This window comes from Bombus pyrosoma, linkage group LG9 (genome assembly GCF_014825855.1).
Source record: "Bombus pyrosoma isolate SC7728 linkage group LG9, ASM1482585v1, whole genome shotgun sequence".
NCBI classification, from domain to species: domain Eukaryota; kingdom Metazoa; phylum Arthropoda; class Insecta; order Hymenoptera; family Apidae; genus Bombus; species Bombus pyrosoma.
Genome location: NC_057778.1, coordinates 1,399,473 through 1,425,958, shown reverse-complemented (window position 1 = coordinate 1,425,958; position 26,486 = coordinate 1,399,473). Strand labels below are relative to the sequence as shown.

Genomic DNA, 26,486 nt, shown 5'->3' with positions numbered 1-26,486 from the left:
TCTAAGTTATCTAAAAAAGTTTTCCTTTCGATAGAGCAAACCGAAAGACAATTCCCTGGTGAAAAATTGCACGCTGCTCTTCTCTTTTTCCTTATTTCTTCCCTCGTAATGAACCTTACTCAAGATAGAGAAACCGTGATCTTAGTTTTGCGTCGAAGAATGTTTGATACATTTACTGCACGATGGAAATGTTTCTTCCAAATTGCCCAGAAAACGCAACATCTCAAGTCTATGATTTTCGTATTAAACGTGTGGAAAGATCGTATGCGTATTTCTATTTCGGTTACAGAAATTCCGACGTGTCTTAGCTGCATACGTATATATCTTAAGAAAAGCTATTACTGTCGTCATTGAAATTTGGTTTTGTTACTTGAAGCACCTGTCGATATTTATGATACGCTATAAATCATTACATATTTAAATCTGTATTAGATACACAGTTATTTTACTAATTGCTCGAAAGAATCCTATTTCTTAATTAACGTTTAGATATCAGGATCGTCGTTTAACAACAGCAGAGTACTTTCCATCTCCAAGACAAAACGTAAAATTATTTCTAACGCGTTCGCAACTTCAACAATCCTCTTCGCAAGTAACATTCTCTCAAATACCACCGCTATTACAAATCTCACAAAGCTCACGACTTCCTCAAACAAATTACCATTGTTCATACGAAATCTTTAAAACTCACCTTACACGATACTATACGTACGAAAAGAACGAAAGAACACTCACAAATGAGACGTTAAAATCAGTCTCACTTGCCTCAGACTCCTTCGCAACTACGCCGTAATCCGCTCTTCCATACAAAATATCTCATTTCCTGGCAAAAGCAAAAGCAACGCGACTAATCCGTGTGAAAGTTCATAGGCATAAAAGAAGCAACAAATCACTGCCAGGAACGAGCCTGCTGGTACGCAAAGTTCGGTGGAATCCGAAGGCAACGGGAGGCGGAACGCAACCCTTCTTTCCGATCAGGCCGTTGAAGTCACCGATACTTCCGATAGCTGATACAGCGCATCGTGTCCTCGTGGCCGTTGCTGGAAGGGGTGCCGGCCCGGTGGTGGGGGTGGCCACCCTTGCGTTTCTGCGGCTGGTTTGGCCGCGCGGCCGCGGCGTGGCGCCACCGTACAGCCTGCGCGGCGGACGTCCCTTGGCGCCGCGCCGCTCAACTTTTGTCCAACCGTGAGTGGCTGGCGGCCGCGTGAGACGCTCGCTTTCGCGCATCGCGATGCGACACGTTGCCATCGAACGCACTCACCGGACGCTCGTACCTCGCGACAATCCGTCACCGCGAGAAAACAACGTATTTCGATGAACGAACGAAGAGGATACACGGCCACGGACAATAGTTTCGCCGGGGTGGAAAAGTGCGTGGCTGGAGGGATGACTGCGAGGGCTGCAGGAGCCGAGCGTTCGAGTTAGTCTCGGCCAGAACACAGGCCCAGTAGGATCTACGTGCACGCACTGGAGCCGCGTACGGTGCGTGGGCTAAGGAAACCGAGGGTTAGGAGAGCCTCCCCACCCCTTCACTGGCCGCGATCGCGAGTTTCGCATGCGACGATTATTGTGCCACGACCAACGGACCGCTGCGAGTGCACAGGTGATTGTTTGTGCTAATTATTGTGCTGTGACTGTGTTCCCCATCGCGATTTCGCAGCAAGGTCGACGTTATCGCGAGAATATGTTTAGTTTTCGTTTCTATTCGTTGTTATCGTGTCTGGCGTGAAGGAACTGCAATTGGTAGCCCTTTGATCGCGATCTCGCAGCATCTTCAGCCAGTTCACGCGCACGCACGTGCAGCCGTGCCCTCGGATTATCTGAAAGCCGAAACGCGACCGGCTCGAACGTGACCATCGGACGGATTCCTGATCGTCGCTTGCTCGACTCTATCTCGACCGGTCAACCAACTCGGCCTCGACAGAGAGAAAAAGGAACGCGGAGAACCCGAGAACCGAGTGATAGCGCCTAGCTGACTGTTAGAATCTAGCCGGCGTTCTTGGCCAGCATCGAGCTACGCCGTAGAGCTGATTAAGTCCTAAGAAACTGCGAACCAGCAAATCAACTTGAAAATACCACTGTCGTTCATCTCGTCGTTGTTTTCGAATTGTTCGTGTCGCTCGTCGATTCACATATTCTTCTCGAGTATTCTTCGGTGGTCTCCTTTGAAAATTCGTCCTCGTGAAGTGATTCGTGCGACGATTTTGTACGTTGAATCTCTTCTATTTGAAATACTTTTTTGTGGAAGGAATAGCTCGTAGATGGTACGGAGGAATTTGCAATGAATTTTCCTTGGAGGAGAAATTTTTGCAGAGGGACGCTTGTGACAGTTTAAAATTGATCGTCGAAATGTTTCGTCTGGAAAGAAAATTTGACGAATTTTCCGCTTGGGACTGCTCTGGTCCGGGGAATATTTCTGTGGTTCTCGTGGAGGACAATTTTATTTGATTCGGTTCTTGTCGATTCGGCTCGTCGCTGAAAGGAAATAAAAATTTGTTGCGTTCTAAGAAACTGTAATCCAAGTCATTGATTTCTTGCAATGGTAGTGATTGGAAATTTCGTTGGAAGGAAATTCGTTAATCTCCCGAAGAACGTCTCGTAACGTCCATGCGAATTTTTTGAAACTTCGTTCCTGCTTTAAAATACTTTTCACCAAGTGCACCACATGCTCGGTCAGTTTAAATTGCAAACAATCTTCCTCAAGAACTTGCCTCGGAGTGACCCCTCGCCGAATTTTCCTCCAAAAATTCAGTGATTCTAAATTGCTGACAGTTCTTCGAGTAACGAATTCCTCTACGAACTTCTCTAAAAACGTCGCTCTCCTCTTCGAAACGTTCGACACGCTGAAAATTAAAGAGAACAGATCAAATTTGAATCAATTTCAAAACCGTGTTTCCTTGCACTGTTAGCTTTCTTCTAAAAACGCCAAACTAAGATAATACAATTTTTCTACAAAAACACCCCTAAAACGTGTTCTCCACCGCAACAAACCAGTGCATCGTCGAAGACTACGCGCACCAATGAAAAATCGCATCGTCGTGTTCTTCGAGTCTGCCGCTGCGGACAGAAAAGCTCGGCTCGGAACCCCCGTTTCGCGTGCAGCAACCCCGCGTGCAGCGATCGTCTTATCCGGCGAAAAAAAATCCGCGCGATGTCCCTGAGCGCGGCTCTTGAACTTAGCAGTGTTGTGCGCATCCTTCGCTCGCCTGAAGATATTGTTACAATCGCCCTCGAATAGCGTCGCGTTGCTTTTCGAACGGGGGTCGCGACGCGAGGGGCCGCGGGGGCTGCCGTTTATCGTCGACGAGTATATTGAGTAGCGTGCGACCGCGAGAAGAAAGCGAGTCCAGGTGCTGCGACCAGCGAAATTCCACCGGCGAGACAGTCATCCAGATTCGCCATTTCCATCGCTTCTTTTTTCTTCCATCCGCCAGTTAACCACCCCTTTCTTCGGCCAGCTCATGGTCAACTTCGAATCTTTTTTCTCCCGGCTTTCTTTTTTTCTTTCTGATAGATGTGCTCGATATTGATCGAACAGCGCATCTACGCTCCACTTTTGCTGCAACGTATTTCAATGGTGGACGATGTTTTCGAGTATTTTGTGAGTGATAGGCGTTTAGGTTGGTTAGGGTGGTTGACGATAAGCGGGTGTAAGGGACTATTCAGTGCTTAACAGGCTTAGCAAAGCGGTATTCCCGCGCAGTGTGTGTGAACCGTTGATGGAAGACGTTCTTCGGTGCAACGTATGTAATGGAGAACGTAATGAAAGATACCAGTGCGGTTTTGTGAAAATGTTTCTTTTCTTTTACTCTTCGGTGGACATCGAAAAGTGGAGAAGGAAAATTCGAAATTATTATACTCGATACCTTCAGACTACCACTAGGTACTTGTACAAGGTAAAGAACACACGAGAGAAATTATTTTAGCAAATACCGTTACATACGGGGAGAGGAATTTTCGGAATAATTCGCAATCGGTTTCATCAAAATCTTCGGGGTATTTCTTCGAATTCGAATATTTGTTATCTCGTTGTTTCCTTTCCCGTTATCGAATTATCGCGGAATAGAGAAATTCCTCGTCGGCGATTTCTTCGTCGATTTTTCGTCGGTTTTCGGCGACTTTCGAGGGGAGAGACGGGCTGGTTTCTCGAATGCGAGCCGCGTGGAATTCCGCGTCTTACAATTCCAAGACGTCGCGATTCATCGGCGCGGGGATCGTTACGAAATTCGCGGCAACAATGTGTTGCGCTCGGTCGGCGAAGACGCGTGATGGCGATGCACGCGGCGCGTGTACGCGCACGCCGGTCCGCGTTGACAAACTAATCCCTGCGTTATATCGGGTGATCGTAAAGCACGCGGTGACAAGTCAACAGCCGCGTAGTATTTTCGTGGGCGGCTGCGACGAATTTTCGCGACGCGTTTCGCGAATGCCGACTGTGTCTCGTCGAACACGCGGCGCACGTATACACGTTCGCCGGCAGAAATTTCTCCCTATGCCATCTCCGGATCGAGCAACGACCGTTTCGCCTCCTCCATCCGAGAAATTCGACGTTTTGTCATTTCTATAATTCCTTTGCAATTTGCCTTGCGGTTAATTTCGACGTGTTACCAATTTCGAAACATATGGAAGAGCAGGTTGAGAAATTTTCTTTCTAACGAGCGTTTTTATAAATTTCGATAAATTTTATATCGGGAAATTGCGTTAAACGGTTCAAAATTTGCCCATCGAGAGTCGTTTATATTCGTTCTGCTGCGTGAAGAGTATTTTGCGTATTTGGATAATTCGTTCAAAAATTCGCATTTAACGATTATTATACCGATTGTTATCTACATCCTTTTTATCGCATAAGAACAACCATTTTTTCTGCATTACGTGTTCTCATTTCGGACAGCATTTCGTCAATCATTCGCAGACGCAATAATTTTGCTCGTTTATTTCGCTCGCTCCGCATTAATTAACACGCTTCCTCCGTTAATAGGCAACAATTTTCATCAAAATTTACCAACCAAATTACCAAACGTAATCGTTCTTCCTCCCTAAAAATTCCAATTCTCGTTCAATTCTTAGACCAGCGAATTTTCCACAACTCGACTGAATTCTTTTCCACGTTTTCTTATTTCCGCCAAGCTTCCTCAGTTCGAGTTCATCGACGAATAGACTGCACGATAACATCCTCGTCCGAAATGGGGAATTTTCGAACAGAACTCGGCTGTGAAACATCGATGATTCCATGACACGGGAAATCGATGAGCCGAAAGGCACAGCAACAAGTACGCGGTGTTGGTGGCGTGAATCGAGTTACAGTTGTTTTCGTTTCCGCGTCAACAGCGACTATCATCCACCAGCGATGATTAACTCGTGTAACCGGCGAACGCCGCGGAAATTAAAGTTGCATTATCCAGGACCCGGCGCCAGTTAACTCGACTGTCACGAAGTGTGCTTAACACGGTAACGCGGATTAACGCGTTCGCCGGAAGCCGCGCGTCTTTCACGGTTTGCGGTAATCGGGGAACGTTGCTTCGACGATCGTTTCAACCGTCAGATTGTTCGATTTTCCGCCAACGTTCGACAGAACTTCCATCTTTCCCTCCAACGAGTATTTTATCTTTCCCGAAACAATGATTGCAGTATTTTTGAGAATGTACATTCTCGGTGTTTTATAAATCTTGAGCACGCTATTGTGATGTAAAGTTGTGACGAAACTTGCCAAGTTTGTGAAACGCACAATGGTGCTTGATGGAAGATGGTAAGTCGTTGGAGTTTTTTTCGAAAGTTTTCATTAGCCTTGCTGCGCTATCGCTTCTTCGCGATTTCATTTGATTATAGGATTTCTTAGTACACTTTGTTGCATTCGAAATTGCAATTGGAATTATCTAGGAATTTAATTGCAGGCAAGTTTTTCTTCGTACTGAGAATATTGATCTCGCCTCAAGTTTAGATCCACTGTTATCCTTCATTCGTTGTCAAGTTTAATTAACTCTGCTGAACGACAAATTTCAAACGTTGCTATAATCATTGGCCACCGACTCGAATTCCCTCGCAGCCCTTCAAAATTCCATCGCGTTGTCTTAGAAAATACGTACGTTTCGTACGTACTTGGTCCCGTACTTTCCACTCGATGAATCAACTTCTTCGTCCGAATGTTTATCACAGATCATCGGAATTGTTTCGTACATTTTCTAAAAGTATCATAGCCAAATTACAGTCGCGTCGAGTGCGTTAGGATACCAACAGAGATACGAGTTGGTGCAAGAACACAGTGTAATCAAAGTTGCTCGCACGTCGTTGAGATTCCCGGAAACCAGGAATTCTGTGGTAACCGAAAGTTAGTAAGAAACTATTACGATCTGAATTTCGACCATTCCACGCGTAAGAAATTTCAAAGAATTCGCAATTTTCATTTTCAACTCTATTACAAAATACTTTATTTTAGAAATAAAGACAGTGAATTCTCGCAAGAAGCTAGACTGTCGTTTGTATTCCCATTTCGCTAATCATAATGCGTAAATAACGCGAATAACGCACGCTTTCGCGATAGTCCTATCGACCTCGTGTTCTCCTGCGTTCCGTTGTCCGCGACTTTTATTTCCCGTGAAAATCGTTGTCGACGCCAGAAACGCGAGGGGAGCACAGGCTTAAACGTTCGACCCTTTCGCCGTGGCGTAATCTCCGCGAGTATTCGCCGTACACGTGTTGAACCATTGCCCTAAATTTCGAGAAAGTTCCACGTCCGACTAATAGTTTTCAATCGTCAGGAGTAAATTTCAGCAACGATAAAAAGAAAAGAAAAGAAAAAAAAAAATAAAGAAATAAAGGAAAAAATTACACGTATATCGTGGAAAAAACTAGTCTTGTACCCTCGTGGCATGTGATCGATATCGCTCGTCGAAAGAGATTCTCCATAAACAAATCGTAAAAGAAAGAAACGTTGTAGCAGAGACGTTCGAAGCGCAAGCGGTCGCTTCGAGCTAGTAAATTCAGGCGAAGAACGACTCTTGTATCGGAAAGTTGACTGCGACATGGAGTCGGTTGAGAAGCAGAAGGGGCAAAGGGCCGGAGATCGCGGTATTCCGTGGCGAAGGGGTCGAAGAAGAAAAAAAAAGATGGAGGGCGTCGTGTCGGTGGCAAGGCTGCGCTTGGAAAAAATGCCCGGTGGTGCTGGCGCGTCGGTAACCCCTTGGAAACTCAATCACACCTCGTTCTGGTGCGGCCGAACGTCTGAAAATCGTAACGGCGCTCGCAACAAAGGTAACGCTCAGTCACCAACGAGCAATCGAAGGGTTACTGTCTGCGGGGCGGTCGGGTGGGTTGATGGGGCGTGTGGAGGGTGGGTAAGGGGGTAGAGGGACCACCGCGGACCAAGGGACTGGGGGTTTCGATGGTGAGGAGAAAGAGCGGGGGGATGACGAGGGGGGCGAAAATAAGAAACATAGATACAAAGAGGAGGGAGACGTCGGGAGAAAAAGAGGAAGGAAAGAAGAAGGGAACCGACGATCGGCAGGGGTTGGAGAAAAGGGCGGTCGGGGAGCTGAAAATATGAGATCCGCTCTGGTAGGGACCACCTAGCCAGCCTCCGGTCCTTTCCGTGGCGTCTCCCTTCTCCGCGCAGCTTATCCCCACCGCGACCACGCTCTCCTCTGAACGCGAGAGCCGCGAAGGAGAGTGGGAGAACCGGGCGGTGTGGGATTGGGCAGCCGGTGGGCCGGCCGACCCCCACCACACCGCCCGTGCTCCGCCCAATCCCCTCTAGCGGCCGTGCACCTCCTCCAGACATCGCATCGGTCGTTCGGTAGCTCTTAGTTTCAGGTTAGGAGCCTGCTAGGACGGGTCTCGTACTCTCTTCCTGAAGTCAGCCGTGAGAAGAGACGAGACGAGACGAGACGAGACGAGGGCGAGACGAGGGAAAAACCGGAGCCAGTGAAGTGTGACCGCGTGCAGTGTACCTATATGTTTGTCGGTTTTTCCGCGCGAGTGTGGGTGTGATGCCGCCGCGAGTAGTAAGAGCAGCAGCAGCACGACGACGACGGGCAGCCTGACGTCCGGCCTGAATCCAGATTCGAAGAACACCTGGTGCCGAGAGCCAGGAGCGTACGTCGATGACTTTGGTGAACTCGGAAGGGACATTGTGCGATTTCGTGTGACCGTGGGGCCAGTGTGTGGTGCGACGGGTCCAGTGTGTTCCGGGACAGTGTCCGGGACTAAGGAACAGGAAGAGACGGTAGCGACGGGCCCGCCGGCCGAGGCGTGCGCCCCAGGAGGCGTCGGCGGCGCCGGCAAACCAAGGGGAACAGTTTTGGGCCCGGCGGAGAAGTTCGAAGCCGTCAAAGTGGCTTCGTCACTGGGCCTCCAGGGGCCTTCAGCGCCGATAGGGGCCCAACTACTGGCTACTGGCGGTTCGGAGGATGCACCGTCCGTGTACCACGCGAATCTGCTAGCCAGCAGCAACGCGTCCGTGCTCCAGCAGCCCGTTCTAGCCAGCCTGAACACGCCGGCACTGGCCAGCATGCAGGCCTCTGCGGAGGCCAACTCGCTGGACATTCAGGCCATGCAGTCCATGGACTGGCTGTTCAAGAAGGAGCGTATATACCTGCTCGCCCAGTTCTGGCAACAGGTAAGTGCTCGACGTGCGTCATCTCGTGTTTTCTGTGATCCTCTCTCCTATCTTGGTACGCGCGTGTGTATACCATCAGTGTCGTCAGAAACAGATATTATACAGCAGCGACCCTCTGCACCCTCGAACGTGTTCGCTCGAGTCGATCGCCTCTAACCACCCAAGGGAAACGCTCCGTTTCCAGCTGCACAGTCCCCGGTTTACCGCGGACACTTGTAGCTTCCGGGCCCGGTGGAGCGCGACAACCATAAATGTGATTGTGACTCGGGGCCCAAGTGTGTGATCGCAACGTCCAACCTTTCAATTATCGTCATCGGGATAAGAAATCGTGCGGTGACAGTGTAGCTGACAGTTGAAATTCCCATCAGCCATAGCAACCATGGAAATTTACCATTTTTTAGTGACTAGCAATTAGTAAAGGAATATTTAGTGGTTAGAAAGGATTGATCGTGATGTGCAGATTGTCAAGTCAAATTTTACAGAGTAAAACTGGTGAGCGATATTTCGCCATCTCCTAACATCAAATCGAATCACGTTGCCGTCAGTCTTTCCACCGATAATTGCCGGTCAGGTTCCCGGCCACTTGGCCGACCCCGAGTTTCAACGAGGGTGCGAGGGTGGCGAAGTTTCCCCGGCACTTGCTGTTTCGAGGATAGTTCAGCGATTTAGGGGATGGCTTGACCGACTTGCGGCAAAGTGGCCCACATACAGTGGTTGACAACCTCATTTTCTTTCTGCATGGCGTATCTAAAGAAATGGCCCTGCTGTTATGTATAGGCAATCGAGAAGTGTCACTTTCGCTGTAGGAGAACGTTCGTCAGATTTGTACTTTTTCCATAATCGTTGCTACCATCGAGTCTTTCGGCGAACGAATTTCAGCCTCGAGAAAAATGCCAGTTTCCCTAGTCAGTTTCGTCAAACCTTTCGTGCGAAGAATTAATTATAAATATTTACTTGTTTGTAATATTAAATATCTACCTGTCCGAGTATCTCGAAAGGTGACAGAAGCGTCTAAATTTCGTACATTTCTAACGAACGTGAATCGAAAGAAATTGAAAGGAGCAGAATCTTATAGAAAAGATCCGGAGCAAGTGAAACAAATCTCTCGTTTGTTTGCGACCATAAAAATACGAATTTGTATAAACATTCGCCGTGTAGTCATAAAGATACTGGTTTCGCCTTAAAATCGGCTATCAACGATAGAGATCGTCGTTTGCAAGTGTTTGTCAGTTATAGCTGGTTGAAAGAAGTTTGAAAAAAATTGCAATTGTCAGAGTCGTTCGTGTTAGTCGTTTGAAAGAGACGATAGTCCGCATAAACAAACTGACATAGAAGCATTTCCTAGTTCCGCTGGTTTATCGACTGACACGTGAGAGACATTTTTACAAGCTGTTCTTGATTTTGCATATCTTGGACAAGACAGGCCGACGATATTTTCTAAACGTTTGGAACGCGAAGCAGGTTAATCTACGAAAATTAACGCAACCGTAATTATACAAATTTTCTGTCCGTTGTATCGAACCGAGGCTTATCATCGTCGGTGATTTTCTTTTTAAAGTGTGTTCGAGCCGCGCTACTTATGGCAAAACTCGTTCCGCCATCAATTTCTTTATTTCACGCGAACCTGTAACGCGAATAAATGCGGTTATTTATTTACCTTGCACCACGAACCAGTGAGAAGAGACGCGATACAAAGTTGACAGCTCTGCACATCTCCTGCTATTTCCTGACACTTAATATTTTATACGAAACGCAGAAGCTTCTTCTTCTTACGGCCAATCAAAATATACATATTCAGAATTTTTCGTCGTTATTATGGAAATACTGTTTAGAATTAATGAATTCCTTGGTCCATGAAGCCTATCATCTACGTACTTAATTATCTTTGAATTCCTAGGCCCATGAATTATCGCGCAATTATCTCGGAATATAATTGAATTATATAGCTACATTAGTCAATTATAAATTTCACGTTTAGATGACACACGGCTAATATATGTGCGTGAAAATACATTGGAAACGTGATTTAAATTATTTTCTTCCGAGTTTAAGTAGGTTCGCCTGGTCGTTAAAAACCTCTGTCTTGGAAAGTTACAAATTTTTCGACGATCACACGTCACGTGTTTCCCTCGTATTTCAGTTTATTAACCCGCTCTATGTTAGGAACGTTCGTCTGGAGAACTCCGTTACGCGTAACTTACCTTCCCCTAAATTGAAACATAATATCGCGTTCGATATTGAAAATCTTGAAAAGTAGTTTCCTACAAAACACACGACACGTGATGTATCTCTCGTTATATTCGAGTGGCTATGCCATCGCTTTCATCGACTGAAAATGTCTGTCTCGATAAACTGTCGATGTCACGAGTTATCTGTGAAAAATTACCAACAGCGGGAAAAAAAATAAGTTACAAAGAATAATACGTGGCGCGTATGTTGTAGGTTGAGGTTGGCTGTAAACTGGCGACGATCTTCTCTCATAGCGTTGGTGCCGGTCGGCTAGATGCTCCCGATAAAATACGACCGCTTAATAACGCGCGAACTAGTCCCGTACCGGTACAAGATTACAAGCTAACCGGGTCGCCACTATTAATGCCACATAGTTTCATAATTATGTGTATTGATTAGGCCGCGGGTTAACGACGCCGGAACGCGGCTCGAATGCCCGGAAAGTGGAAGACTCGTCGCGTTCACCAGTTTCTGTTGTTTGCACGCGTGCTCCTCCAACTTGTCGATGTGCCATCGTCTCTGTCGTTCGCTTTTAGCAGCTGCTTGGAAATTTTACACGTCGATATTTGTGAAACGCGGAGACAATTATTGGCAAAGCTTGTCGTCACGTCCCCTTTCCCGACTTAATTCGCTCGGACGTAATCGCAATAGACGCGGTGCAGAAAGGTCGTAGTGAGAGGATCGATGAAGCGGTATAACCTGCTGACACGTTTCGGAGGAAAGTGAAAACGCCAAAAGCCAACCCGCTCGTCGTTCAACCGTCGACCGTGATTAAACCGTGGTCAGGCAATCTCACGATTTTCCCAGCTATTCTTTCAGGGTGAAACGAACATTCTTTCGTCGAGTAGCGAGCGGTGACTCAGTCAACGGTTTCGGTTTCTTGGAACGCTGACAGCCGTACTCCGATGACATATGCATGATTTGACGATGTTGCGTGAAAACGGAACATTTTTCGTCGATACGTAATGGCTGATCGAAGAAAAATTGACTTACTATCGAGAAATAGGACGAATTAATAAAATTGTTTTAAGGATTAAGCATCGTTTCTGTTTGCCGCAAGACAAATACGTAATTTGTTTATATTTTTGAAATCAGCTTTCCGATCTTCTAGAACATATCGAATCTCGAATTAGATCGTACTGTTTATTTTCGGAGGTTTGCTAAAGGTGGTAAAGTTATTGTTGTAGCAACGCTCTAACGATACTCCAACGTTATTAACAGACGAGGTGAGGCAAGGTTCTGTAAGAAGCATTATTTCCTACAAATTTATTGTCCATTATGGAAAATCTGATTTCTCCGTTATAACCTATAATTAGACGCGTATCATTAACCATGAAAAATTTCAATTTTCCGCAGATAACATTATACGTGTTCATCGAAAGATGATCGAAGAACGGTATCTCTTACGGTAATTTATAAAAAAAAAAAAGAAAAAAAAAATATTTCTACTCCTGGCGTAGAGCAAAGAAGTATTGCTCCATCGCATTGATATCTAATCTCGTGAGAATCGATTCTCCTATCGATCGTTAGCCTATCCTGTACAAACTTTCCCATATTTTTGCCTCGAACGCAGCTACGTGTCAGCTACAGACGAATAATTGGAAAATTAGAAACGCGCGTCGAAGCAGTGTCGATCGACGATGATTCCGGAATCGACGCGCTCGTTAAGAAATTCCTGCTGGCTCGTCCGTCAGTCAGGCAAAAATATGCCCGTCTCGCGAGGATTGATTTACGCGGGCGGCCAAAAGCGAGGTCACGCCGCACGTTTCCCGATTTTTAACGAAACCCTTCTCCTCCTCCTCCTCCTCCTCCTCCTCCCCCTCCCTCCTCCTCCACTTCTCCCGTCATCTTCCCGTGGTGGAGTTAGGCGAATACGTGATTCAGCCGATGGTAGCCTTGGAAAAATCGCTGGTACGCCAATTATTAGTTGTTCGCGAAAGGGACGGAGGCGCGTTTCGTGCGACTGAAAATTCGGAGAGGAGAGACAGAGCCGGCGTCCGGTAGAGTTTCCACGGAGCGGCCGTGCGCGTGGAACGAGACCACGAAGCGTACTCCCAATTAGGAGCGTGTCGACCGTGAATGGACAAAAGTTTTGCCATGACTCGGCTTCCCCTGCCGGCTCCCCACCCCATGCTCATCGTACCCCCACCAGCGCCAGCGATCCGAATGGGAGTAGGGGGATCCCTGACGCGGTTCCCGAGATCCCCGAGTGGCGGCGGCACTTGCCGAGACGCGCAGACGTGAGTCACGCGTGCTCCGATGCCGGTGAGAAGAGCAGCCCGCGCGGACACTCGTCTGTCGGGTGCTAAGTCACTAGCGACGGAGACGCGCTCTGCTTTTGTTATTAGATCGATTCTTTTCGGGTTAATTCATCCAGGGCCGAAGCTTTCTACGTGCTAATACAAAGAAATAATAAGTTTGACGTTTCCGATGGAATTGCTGCTTCGCGATTACAATATCGTACTTTATAATTTTGATATAGCAAAGTGGGAAGCGCGATCTATGGGCTAACGAAGATGTATATATCTGATGATTGCGAATTGATCGAAGAATGTTGGAATGTATAGAACGTACGCGATAAACGCTGGATGAAGTATAGCGAAACGGTTTACCAAATTTAGCGATATTATTCCTTTTTTTCTTGCATTTTTTGCAATTAGAACGCGCAACATTTTGGAGGTTATTATCGTTCAATTAATTGTGGGAAAATTTCAGAAGATTTAGATCTGCTTCAGTGGTTAAAATAAACGAATCGTTTATCAAAGGTATATACCGATTGCTGAGATACAGGATCGGCACTCGATCCTGTGTCTCAATCTAAAACCAATTAGCAATATTTTTACCACTATTACAAGTATTACAAGTTCGAAAAGCATGGCAGAACGTTGGAAGAAGAAGAAATTTTGATCAGAGATTGCTTGCGAAGCGAGAAACGTCAAGCTCAGCGGAGGGACAATTGTCGCGAGCATGAAAACGGGCCAACGAGGGAATCATTGCCGTATTCCACTGACACGAGAAACTGTATCGCGCGGCATGTCGGCCTCGAAATAGAATATAGAGGGTTATTTCGGATGCGTCGTCTCGTTGGTCTAGTCCAGGGCTGGTCTAGACCTCCGAGGTTCACCCGTTTTACGAGCTGCCGGCAGGCAACACGACCGCTTAGGTGGTGACTAGAATCGAGCGCAGGTGCACCGTGCCGCGTGCATATTTGCCGTTCGTCTCGTCGCCTTATTAAAACGCGTTACGAACGACGTAACGAGTGTCGAACACCACGTGAACCCGTTCGAACATGGGAAAGAACAACGGGGGTGGTTTTATAGAGGCTGATCATGCGTTAGGGTTTACCTGTGACAGGTGTTCTTGTAATTTATACCGTGTCTTGTTTTTCTTTCTTTTCTTACCCCTACCCACGAACTGTGTCATTTGGATAAATTATTGCCACGGTTCACGCTAATATGCTTCGAACGCGATATTTCTCAAAGTGTTAAATATCAAAATTACTGCTGTTTTGCTGGAAATAAAGTGGCATTATGGTAACAGTAGACTATGGTGATTATGATAATTTCAAATTGTAATATTTATGTAGGCTACTATATTTATCGATTTTACCAGTTTTACTCTATTCGTTAGCGCATCGAATTTCCTTCTTATCGAATTATAGCACATGCTCTTTGTCGATCATGTATCGATCTGTTATTGAAAATTCTCACATACATTCACAGACGGTAAGGAAATCGATTGCATCTCTGTATCTTGTCCTTTGTAATCATAAATAAAGAACAAGAGGTGCAAAATTATAAATATCGAAACTTTGACGATGTTACAAAATCTTATCATCGAGAAAGTCTAGAGATGTTAATGCCTAAATTGAAACATCTATCGCTGAGGAATCGGAAGAAACTACCTATGGATTTTTCTTTAACGTTTTCCATCCGAAGGAAACGTGGACGACGAGGGATCGTTTCGGGCAAAAAGGAAGGAAAATTCGATCGTTTGCCGATCTGTCGCGATACAACGATACCTCGGTTATTAATTTCCGTGGCCGTTATTTCTGAAATCGGCGGTTTAACTGCCGCAGCCGTAGAGCTCTCCCGCCAAACAGTGATTCACCCACACTCTAAAAATATCGGGATACACGGATCGCGAAATGCGAGTCTCGTGCGAGCCTTAATGAGCGTTTCTCAGAATGTCTGCAGTCGTTCGCTCTGGAGGGGAAAAGAAAATTCTCTGTGACACCGAGAGAGTCGGGAAACCTTGGGCACATTTTGGTTTAGCGAATGACAGCTAATGACTACGCCATCGAGCGCGCATGACGATGACGATGACATTTCGCTTGATTTAACGTTCGTTTCGAACGAATCTGCGTCAGCCGCTTTTCGAATTCCCTTAACGTTCTATGAATTGGATTGCCTATATTTTTCTAATTGATCGTTTATTTTTCATTGTTATTATGTAGAATAAATAAATGACGAATAAACTATACTTTCGTATTAGTGGAGAAATCCTTGGTTTGTTGGAAGCTTAGCGACACGAGTCTAAAAAATATCCTCAATTTTTATACAACTGCAAATATAAATAACCTAATAAAAAAAATTATTCAACTGCCTGATAGAATCGTATTATTTAACGGAAACTGTATTAACCCTTTTATCAAACATTAAGCTGTATAAAAAATATTTTGTTAAATATTTTAAAAACCGAAAGATATTACATCGTAGAAAGGAAAAGGTTTTTTTCATTTCCGCATTTTTAAACTTCCTATTTCGAATCCAATTTTCTCGAGAAATTTTCACCTTTTCTACTTGCGTCACCAGAAAACCAACGAGATAAAAACATCCTTAACAGCTTTCCATTAAAATAGCCACATAGGTATCCCTGTTATTTTCCGAAATTTCGTGACGAAATTCCACGACCGAATTTGGCCGAATGTAACCCTCGCAAAGCGGTTAACGATCGTCCCGACCAATTTCAGAGCACGAGTATCTGTATACGTATATTTTTATTTCTCGATTAATGCACTTTCCCCGACGAGATCTCTTGTTCAGATTGCTTATTATGGATGCAGTTACGTTTCCCAGATTACCAAGGCTTTTTTTAAACGTTCCTTCCACGAACAAATTTTACATATTTAAATTTTCGAATTCTCGAAAAATTGTTCTCGGTCGACAGTATCGGCCGAGTTGACCTTTTTTGGTCAATGTTTCACGATTACTGAATTTTTCATACCAATTAATATCATCGCAAATATATCTAGAGAATTTATCGGTGTCGTTAAACGAGCGAGCGTTAAACGAAATTCGAAAATAAAATCACATAGTTAACAATAGAGGTAGAAGAAATAGTATATTAATTACAGCTATTGAACTGCGAATAATTCGCATATAAAACATTTAAAATAGACTAATCGCTATATATTATATTTATTAATAGAAACAAATTTAGCTGCTATATCTATGTATACAATATTTATAAAAATGTGAATGTAGACAAGAACTCGCAGTTTATCGCATAAACGAATAAGAAAACACGACACGCACTTAAAAATCGATTAAACAAATTGAGCCTCTGCAATTCACAAAATCATCTATTACATACTTGTCGATATCATTGAACGATTGGACATGGCAATACGAGTGACTTTTCACCTGTTTTCAGGAATCCATCGGAAGTTTCGAATTTCGTATGGCACTGACCGAGTTAATTATCCCGCGCAACCCCTTAAACACCCCTCCCGTGGCTGCTAGGGTGGAAGCTCGAGGGTCACTCGCTACGTGTCGCTAATTTCTACGTAGGAATCGCAAATTGGCACGCGTGTGCGTGCAACAGATGCGCCGGCCACGCGAACGCGTTCGGAAATATTTGCCAGCCCTGTTCCATCCGGAGGGGTAGCGAGCACGCTATTGTGTCCGCCATTCGTCGAAACGAAGAATCGAAAATCAAGCAGCGCGGGATTGTTTTCTCTTATTTTTTCGCCGTTATTTTCTTTTCGTCCGATTTTTTCGGTGGGAAGAGTACCAGGCAGGGGACGATGTTTCGACTTCCATTTCAATGTCTATCATCTTCGTCCTCTGGGAAAAATTGACATTTTTTATGGCTTCGTCCGAGAGCTTCTCCATCGGATACGAATATAACATGTCTTTCGCCCGTTTTGTTCGAAATCGCCGATTTGGAAGCGGAGCCCGGCGAGTACAAAAATTTCCACGGTGAAACGCCGTAATTTACGCGGTTTTGAAATTTCTGCTTAATTAAAGCTGGTGATCCAAAGCGAACGCGATAAAATTTCATTGTAATTTTAAACAGACACGCAGCAGACTGTTCTAAGTAATCATTAGGAATACTTCAAATACTTTCCCGTGTATACGCGCGAAAATCTAATCTATCTTTGGAGGAATTTTCTTCAGTAACAGGTATCCGGATTACATCAATTAAGAACTTAGCATATTCATTCAGATATAATTTGTAAATCAGATTCCTTATAGACAAGCTAAGTATATCGTATCGGACGAATGCGCAACAACGAACATTGAATTCTTTCATTCTATTATCTGCTTCTACGGTAGAATACGTATAATTTCAAAATAGCTGTAATCTACATTTCCTACATATGATAACTATTCTTCTTAAATCTCTTTGAACCTACCTACATTTACGTAACTCTTCAACTGTTAATTACCAAATCTCCGTACTTTCTGTACATTTTTATGCGAAGCTGCACGGAATAAAAAAAATCGAAAAAATATCGACAGCATAATACTCGTCAAAATATTGAGAAGAAATAAAAAATTCCACTTCTCCGATAATATTTACAGTCTACTGGTATCAAATAAATCCTAAATTAATCAATGTTTAATTTACACGTTTACCACAACGTGTACAAAGAAAACTACATAGATCAACAACATTGACGAACTCAGAGTCTCGACTATCACGCAATCTATCAGTCGCTGTTAGGCAGGAACGCGCCAGGATCAGCCACAAGTATCATAAGGGATGAATATGATCGCGAGAACGTTTGGTGAACGAAACGCCTCGGATAATTGTGCAGCGGCCTCGCGACCTGCAATTCACCGGTTTCCCCTTTCTTCTTCTTCATCATCTTTCTCTTCATCTTCTTCTTCTTCTTCCTCCACACTGCTTTTTCTGTCTTTTTTCTTCGCTTTTTTATAATCCTGCTCCCCGCACGATGGACGAAGTTTATTGTCGTCGTAAATTTTTCCGCGAGCCGGCCTCCGATCGCTAACATTCCCCTTTCTACGTGGCCGCGCGTTCGGAGACTATTCAAAGGTCGCTTGGAACCGTTCCAAAATTCCGAATCGCATGGGACGACATCGCTGCGATTCCTGCGGCGATTCGAGCTTAAGTGAATCCAGAGTGAGCCGTAAACCCAGGCTAAATAAACTTCGATTTGAGGGAATGACGCCCCTCTCAGATGACTTTCGTTCGCTCGATTTTCCACCGAGCTTGATCACCTTTTCTCAGCGAGTCGTGCATCGGTACCCTGTATTGCTACCATTCTCACATCATTTCATATTCTTTACCAACATTGACTATTTCAACTTTGACGTTTCGGGTTTAGAAAGGAGATTTTAGTAATAATTTACGTACATATATTAATCCTTGACGATTCTTAATTATTGGGTCGTCCGAAAAGTTTCTTTCGTTTTATAAAGAAATGATAGATACGCAACATTTTTCGTCTTATATTATTTTATTAAGAATTACGTATGATCCATTTTGTCTTGTCAAGATAAAGATCACAACGTTCGACAGATTATGTTTCATGTTTGTATAAAGACGCGTCGTTGTAAAGGACGTGGCTGTAAAAGAAAGACACTTTTCGGACAACCTAATAGATGGAAGGTGTGAGCCAATGTTTCTCTTGTTCAAGAACATTTAATTTAATTTCATTCGCTTTATTAATGCGATATTTATCAAAACAATATACTTTATATAAAAAAGACACTGTACATTCTTAGGCTCGACATTGAAGTTATTGACAACTATTGGAGTTACTAAACAGTCATTCTGTATTACGTACTCTTTAAATCTTCCTATCTGTCTAAATCTCTTTTATGTTCCCCTTATATTTCTCACCTAACTTCTCCTTAACTTCTACAATTCATTTTCAACAAACTCCTAACACCCATCCACGATCACTTTGTAAATAATTTTATAACATAGGAAAAATTTGTTAGCAATAACACGTTTGCTCGGAATCATGACGCAAATCATAGCATGTCAACGTTCCAAAACTTTCTGTATAATTTCATTAGAAAATTACTCGTAAAATGGGGTTAGACCAAAACCAACGACAATACCATTATTCTAACGCGTCAAATTTCGAAACGAAACGGGCCACGTTCACGATCCACTTTCCGGCTGCAGTTGGCGACCGATTTAAATGATCTGTCAGCAGCACACGCGTCGATTCCTTTGTCATCGAGGATGACCAATACCGATGACGGGGTCGGGCGTCGCAGAGCGTCGCGGGGGTGGCACCACGTCTGCGTTCTTGCGGAGCGTCGCTGTTTGCCGACGCAAGCGCGTGGTGTACGCACGAATTTATGTTCGACATGTGCGATTACTGCGTACGCGGCTACTTCGCGTGATTATCAGAGCAGGAGGGAAGAACTAAGCGAGAGAAAGAAAGCTATACGACGAAGGTGCGAGGGAGAGAAGGAAAGAGAGAAACAAAGGAGGAACAGTGCGCGCGAGCAATTACCTGAGAATCATAATTTGCGCTATATTGCTGCAATCAACAAATATAAACGTACCTTAGCTATGCGAGCTTCTTTCCTTCTCTCTGCCTTCGTTTCTTTATTATCTTTGCCCGAGTTTTCTCGGTACTTGGATAGATAGACTTCTTGTCTTCGTTTTTAGATCATGGTATATATTCAACGAGTTTCTTACGTTTATGTTTCGTATTTAAATTAGTTTAACATATATTACGTAGGATTACGAGATCATAAAGAGACATTAAACACGAAAGAATTAGCAACAACGATAGAGTAAATAACGAGATATTGATATACGTATCTGGTACTTTGGTCTGAGCGAAACTTTTGCTTCAGACAGATGTACATAGGAACGAAGGGATTAAGTGTTTCTCCAAAAAGGTTTATTAAACCACACGATTTAAACACTTCATTTGTGCATATATAATTTGTAAACCTCTACATTCACAAAAACTATCTAGGTATCGTTTCTAATAGAAGCTATTTATCTCAAATATTTTATTCTGCCAACAAATTTCCATTTGACTCATTGTCTCGGGCGCGTCGAGGTCGAACATTTTCCTTTATACCTACTCCTAGACCGATTTATTTCAGCCATCGCCCCATCTTTCTCTGAGTCCTTTATTTCGAACCGTCCTATCCGATTCCTATCTTTGGCTGGATTTTCGGACTTCTCCCTTACCCCAGCGGATTTCTTTCTGCCGTCGATTCTGCCCGTTCCTTTGAATCCTTTTTTCCTTCCCCCATCTTCCTTCAGGCCTCCCCTCGCGCTCTTTCTCCTTCACCCGCGCGCACCGCCCCTCGCCTCCTCGCCCCGTTTCGCTCATTGTTGCTCCGCCTTTCGTTCGTACGTCAAATAACAGCTATTGAAAATCGTTGATTCATGAATAGTCATCGTATCGCCAATTAGCGGGTCGGATGAATATTCACGGGTGCGACGGACCGTCTATCGTTCACCTATACGCGCTTTGTCACGCGATAACGCTACTCGTCGCAGCGCATGGCGCATGTTCGAACGTGGCCCGCCAACGGAGAAATAAATCAGAATGACGGATTAATCGGTTCGGTTGCTTATTCGACTCGTGAAGCCGCGGCCGCGTTTCGATCGAGTAATTTTCAAACGGGCCCACAATGACTGCAAATAATCGCTGCTAATGGTGAACGGTTCCAGCCGCTCCGACCACCACCTCACTCCACCACTCGGCAAAATTGACTTTTGATGGAATTACTTTACGAACGGCGATTAGCTTTGTTACACGATGTTGTTGCGCGAATCCCGCGCCCCGCAATGAGATTACAATGTCGTGTAATATAAAAACAGCGATGTTTAATTATCCTTTTAAGTTATTGCGTATGAACCTAATGGCCTATCGTTCTCGCGCAAGCAGTTTTACATGTACGTTTCGAGTTGTACGGTACCAGATTACTCTGTAGTAAGTAGCTATTCGCTATTTTTCCCTATTAGTATCGTTGAAAAGCTATATTTAAACGAGAACGCAAATTACGTAATAAATACACAATTTTTTATATCTGTATTAATTTGAATTGAACAGCGAGTAAGGTGCATCATCGTCTAGAACGAACGAGGTGCTACAAAATGCTTGTCGAACCCATACGATAACTAAACGCGGTATTTATTATTCCAATATAGTCTACTGTTCGTTAGGAATAATATACAATAGCCTTTCAGGTAGATCGTTATTCTATTTTCTGTATGAAATTATAAAAAGATATGGCAATTGGCAAAGGATGCAATTAAGAAGCAACAAAATTGTATTTCATTCTGACGAACGAATTACGTATCAATAAAACCGTTGTGGATCCCCCATAAAGGTAACAAAATCACTTAAGCAAATATCACAGACTCCTCGAGGCTCTGAGGCTGCAACAGCAAATACATATGCATCGGCGGTATATCGTATGCGCATCGATAAGATTGCTTTCATAGATCAAAGCACGAGCTCGACCCTCGAGATTGATAGATCGAAAACGAATCTGCCGGCAAGTGGACTCGAAACGAATCGAGTGATGTTCGTCGGAGCGGCTGTCCGCTATCGGGGCCGAGAGGAAAGCTGGGCGTTTGCCCGCGACCAACTTCCGGCTGCTTATCAAACGCTCTTCCGTCCGAATGTTCGTTTCGGGAATTCAATTGTCGACACGCCACGCTGGATTTAACGAATATCTATTTATTTTTCGTGTGGATCATGCGATACACGGTTCGCCGTACGACTACACACAACAGAAACGCTCGAGATCATGTACACGAAGGAAAAATAATCTTGGACTTTTGACCTGTTAAGCAAGTCGTCTCCTAACTAGAAATTAATAGAAACGAGCCAATATCGATGTAACAAGCAAGTGCCTTAGAAGCCAAACTAATTAAATCCGGTTTTTATTTGTCTCTTAATTTCATCACATACATAAGCGCATGTGATTAATATTCGATTCCGAAGAAACAAATAACTTAGTTTTATAAGTTCGTTCATTGTATGAAGATTGACATAAATAATGGTCAATTCTAAGATAAATTTAAAAAGCAATTTTTGTAACATCATCGTGTTTCTGTACTTCTCGATTTGTACAATTGATTAACGTTGTTTTTGAACGGTTCAAATATAAACGATATTCCGTTTTTATCTCATGTAACTGATAACCCGATTTTCTGAAAATTTCGTTATTTCAGTATTAAAACATATAATCGAGTTATTTAATTTTTCGGAAACCAAGTGATTAACTTCGATAAAATTGAACGATTGTATAACATAATTATATTATATATTGTCTTTAGTATAAATAAAATGGCATAAAAAGATAAGAGATTCCTAAAGATGAGATTGGTAGACGACATAATTAGTCTTTGCCAATTAATGTAATCGATAATATCGAACTTTTGGAGAAAAATCGATTGGATGGAACGGAGCGCAGTGGAAAAGGAAACTCGCTATCGACAATCAAGACCCCGACCATCTCATTTTACGCATATAAATTCATCCGGACGTGACGTGGCGCAAGTCTCGTGGCCGTATGAAAGCCGTCTAAGGCCATCTGTACCAATCGGTGTCCATTAAGTTGGCATAGAGACTCGTTTGCCTTTCAGTTTCACGTTTCCAGATTTCTTTCGGCCATCAACCACGCGACGAAATCGCGTGCCTGACAGCGTTAGGCTTTTCTAATTATTAGTTACCCTCTCCTTTCTATCGAGATAGCAAAGATTCTGATCGACGTCTTCTTCGCAAGTGACGTGATCCAACGATTAATTGCAAGTGGTTGAAGTGGTTGAAGTGGCAATGGTCGAAGTTGCAACATGATGGAATTTTATTATACTTTATTATTAGTATAGCGTAGATACAGTGTCGACATATAAATTGTCAAAATTTTGGCTTTTAATCAGTCAAAGAATAGAAATTTATTAATTAAACGACTAATTAATTAGAGAAATTGGATATCTAACCTTAAGAAAATCAAAATAAAAGTCATTGGATGGAAGGAAAAATTGACAATGTATCTAGGTCACGCTTTAAAATAATTGCATCAAAGTATCATAATTTTCCTTTTCCAAAGAAAAAATATACGTAATATAAGATACGTAAAATATCAAAATTTTCATTTATCCCTTCTAATAAAAGAAAATTTGTAAACTGAAAAACACATATTTGGATGAAGATTTTTATTAGACAATAAGATCTTCTTCAGTCCGAGCACTGCGTGTTTTCTTAGATCCAAGTCAGCTAGTGGTTCGTTAATGACACTGCTGATCGGTGTAATTTTCTCTCGACCGGGACTTTCGATCAAATTATCTTATCGACGTTGTCCGCGGTAGATTGTGTATTTACACGGACGTCGGTTCGCATTTGTCTTTGAACTGAGCATCAGTGAAAACATCCTTCGACGTTTCGAAATAGCAAATAATTTATTTTAATCGTTACACGAGAAGGAAATACTACACCGACGAATTTTTATTAATCGATGCCAAACATAAAATCACGCGTGACGATGATTATAATAATACGGCGTGTATAATTTATACAAATAAATGCGAATCATATTGCACAAAAACCACGCTTGTCGGGACTATGCAGCTATTTTTAATACCGTCGTAAATCTTTGACATCGTAAAATATTTCTTGGCACCTACCTACCGAACATCTTCTTCGGAACTTTCGTGCCGGACGAATTAAAAATAAAATCGATTGCTTTCTTTTTCTGTTACACGTCGCGTGCAGATTAGTCAATAAAATATTTTTATCTTTCGATTTACATTTTGATCAAAATCGGCACGATAAAACAAGACATTTTTACCATATCGTGCGGTTTTAATCAAAATCTTCATCAAAATCACTACAGTATAAAAACAATGACCGTTACGAAATGAAAATTAGGCTTAAACAAATCGCGTATTTTTATATCCTAATCTCTGTATCTTCCAAACTTCCTATTTCATTCCACGAATCTTTATATTTACTGCAAGAAAGTAGTATCAAATCACGGTATATTTGTAATCATCAAACCAACTATTGTCAACAGCGAAATCCCCACAGATCCTCACAATCAGCTTCCTACAACGTCGCGCATGCACTGTCGGAATCAGCGCGTAGCTGTGCGGAACTTACCGCGGTCCATCACGGCCTCTTGTTTTCCGTCCTTTCTTATTTTTCCTCTTTTTTTTTCTAAATTGTATCTATTGGCTCGAAGCGATTGAAAGTAATTGAATGAAGCGGCCGGTTATTTACGAACGTTTAAGCGGAGCCAACTATCTGTCCATTCATTCGGTCTTGTCCCTTCATTCATTCATCATTCACTCTCGCCGGTGTACGGGCGCTGCATGTATAGCAGTAGTAAAGGCCCATTCAATTGATCGGTGATTGTCTAAATTATAAGATTGCCATACAATGGCTCTCATCTCGACCTATTGGGGTCTCGTTCGACCGTTGCGTCACCACTTTAGGACCGGATCGCAAGCCGCGATCGCGTCAAAAGAGCACCTACGAAATCGACCGATCCTCCTAATGAGGAAGGCGCGGACATCAATCGATACACACAACCCTGATGCCCATTTGTGAAGAATGTGTGGGGCTGCCGGTCGTCTTTCCGCCGGGGGACCCGTTCATGGAAACCACTGGCCGATCGCGGTGCACCGGGACCAACTTAACCACCCGCTGCTAGGAAATGCAGCAACCCGTGACACGTGGGAAACCTAGACAATTCGACGCTGGACGGTCTTCGATCATTTTATTGACTACATCAAATGACCGTTATTAGACTTCTTCGCCGGTTAAACTACTTTTATTGGACGGTTAAATACTTCTGTAATTTGCTCGACACTAGAGCTTCCAAACCTGTTATTCAGACAGGTTTCAGATTTGTTGCCTTGCAGTGAGTAAAAGTACGAAGATGCTCGATGCTTGTTTCTATTACGTTACCTTATTATAATGTCAAACATTGGCAACTTGTTTCTTAAATCAAAGCGCATGTTTGTTAGTTTCCTTTACGTATGCGATGAGATATTCACTATGATTCGAAGGTATCGCCTATGAAATATTTTTAATATTATTAATGCAGCGAACTGTTTTCTATTTGAAGCTACGATCGATAAACTCAGAAGGTGTCTGAAAAATCAGTATCCTTATATCTACTTCTAAATTCTACTACTAAGAAATCTGTATTTCAACCAAATCTACACATTTACCACCAAATAACGAAAACATGAACGTAGCAAATAGCTTAGATCATAGATTCTGGATAAATTTAGCTATGCTTTCAAGGTTTGTAATGCGTATAAAAAAGAAGCCTACGAAATGATAAAAACAGGATTGAGTCGTCCTGCGTTGAACAGGAGACATGATTTCGCGCGCATTCGTACGCGAAACTATTCCGACCGGTAGTTGTTCCGAGCTGTAATGGACTCCGACCAAAAAGAAAGAGAACTCAAGCCAGGGAACAGTCCTGGAGTGAGAGCAAGAGAGTGAACGCGCGTGCGGGCGAGCGCTAATCCCCGGAAACAGGCTTAATTACAGTCGCGTCCGAAACAGGATAATGGCCGAAGCGCGAATATGGCTGTCCCGTGTCTGGCTAACTAACGTCAGCCTGGCAAATCGGTTTATCGTTTCGCCGAAAAGTTCCTTCAATTCTAACCGAGAGTCCGTCTGCGCCGAACTTCCGCGCATTAAGCACTTACGCATTACACCTGCATCGCCGTTGTCGCGGAAACTTGCGAAACGTTAATTAGCATCCGTAACATTGCTCCGAAGTGCGTCAACGGTGATTCGATTTGAGGTTAAGACCGCTGTTTGGATACGCGGTTGGGACGGTAGACTAAACTTTTATATTTTTTGAGAAACAATGTTGGTTTCTTTTTTTTCTGAAAAAGGAGGAGGGATTAAGAATTCAGTAATGTGATTCAACCTTGGTTAGTTAAGGAAAAGTTATTTCATTTGGCGGAAGTTGCGGTTCTAAAAATCTCATTACTAGCTCGCGATGGATTTCAAAGATACAAGGATTTTAAGTTTATATTACAATGTCAATTTCTCTGTTTTCTTTTAGGCAGAGATAAGAATTGAGTAGTCTATAATGTTGCGGAAGTTGCAGTTCTAAAAATTCCATTACTATATAGACTTCTGTGTATCCTATAAATATAGATTTTTTTTTCAGAAACGCTACTACAAAGATCATAGCAAAGATTAATAATTCTTATAAATATACTTCGTATCAATGCAATGATATAACAATGGAGTATAATAGCAGAGTGACAAATAAATAAAATGAGAAGGGGATTAATTTATACTACTTACATAGTCGCCATTTTTATGTAAAGAAAAAACGATTATGGAGAGAATGAATCGATCGTGATGAGTTGATTATTGTTGAGTTGATTGACGGCATGATTTCCTGTCGGGAAATCGGAAAATTGTATT

General features: G+C 43.3%; 1 protein-coding gene across 7 annotated transcripts in view; it reads left to right on the top strand.

Moving 5' to 3' along the window:
• Window positions 1–1,213: 1,213 nt before the first annotated feature.
• Window positions 1,214–26,486, top strand: part of LOC122570886 (homeobox protein cut) — a 167,792-nt gene continuing 142,519 nt past the window's right edge. For 2 of the 7 annotated variants that reach the window (XM_043733816.1, XM_043733815.1), the window contains exon 1: window positions 2,534–3,896. In XM_043733816.1, coding sequence (XP_043589751.1) covers window positions 3,720–3,896 — 177 coding nt within the window. In that variant the 5' untranslated portion in view covers window positions 2,534–3,719. Of the gene's footprint in view, window positions 1,604–2,533; window positions 3,897–6,391; window positions 7,249–7,793; window positions 8,612–26,486 lie in introns of those variants that run through there. The other 5 variants (XM_043733819.1, XM_043733817.1, XM_043733818.1 and 2 more) reach the window with 5 other exon arrangements.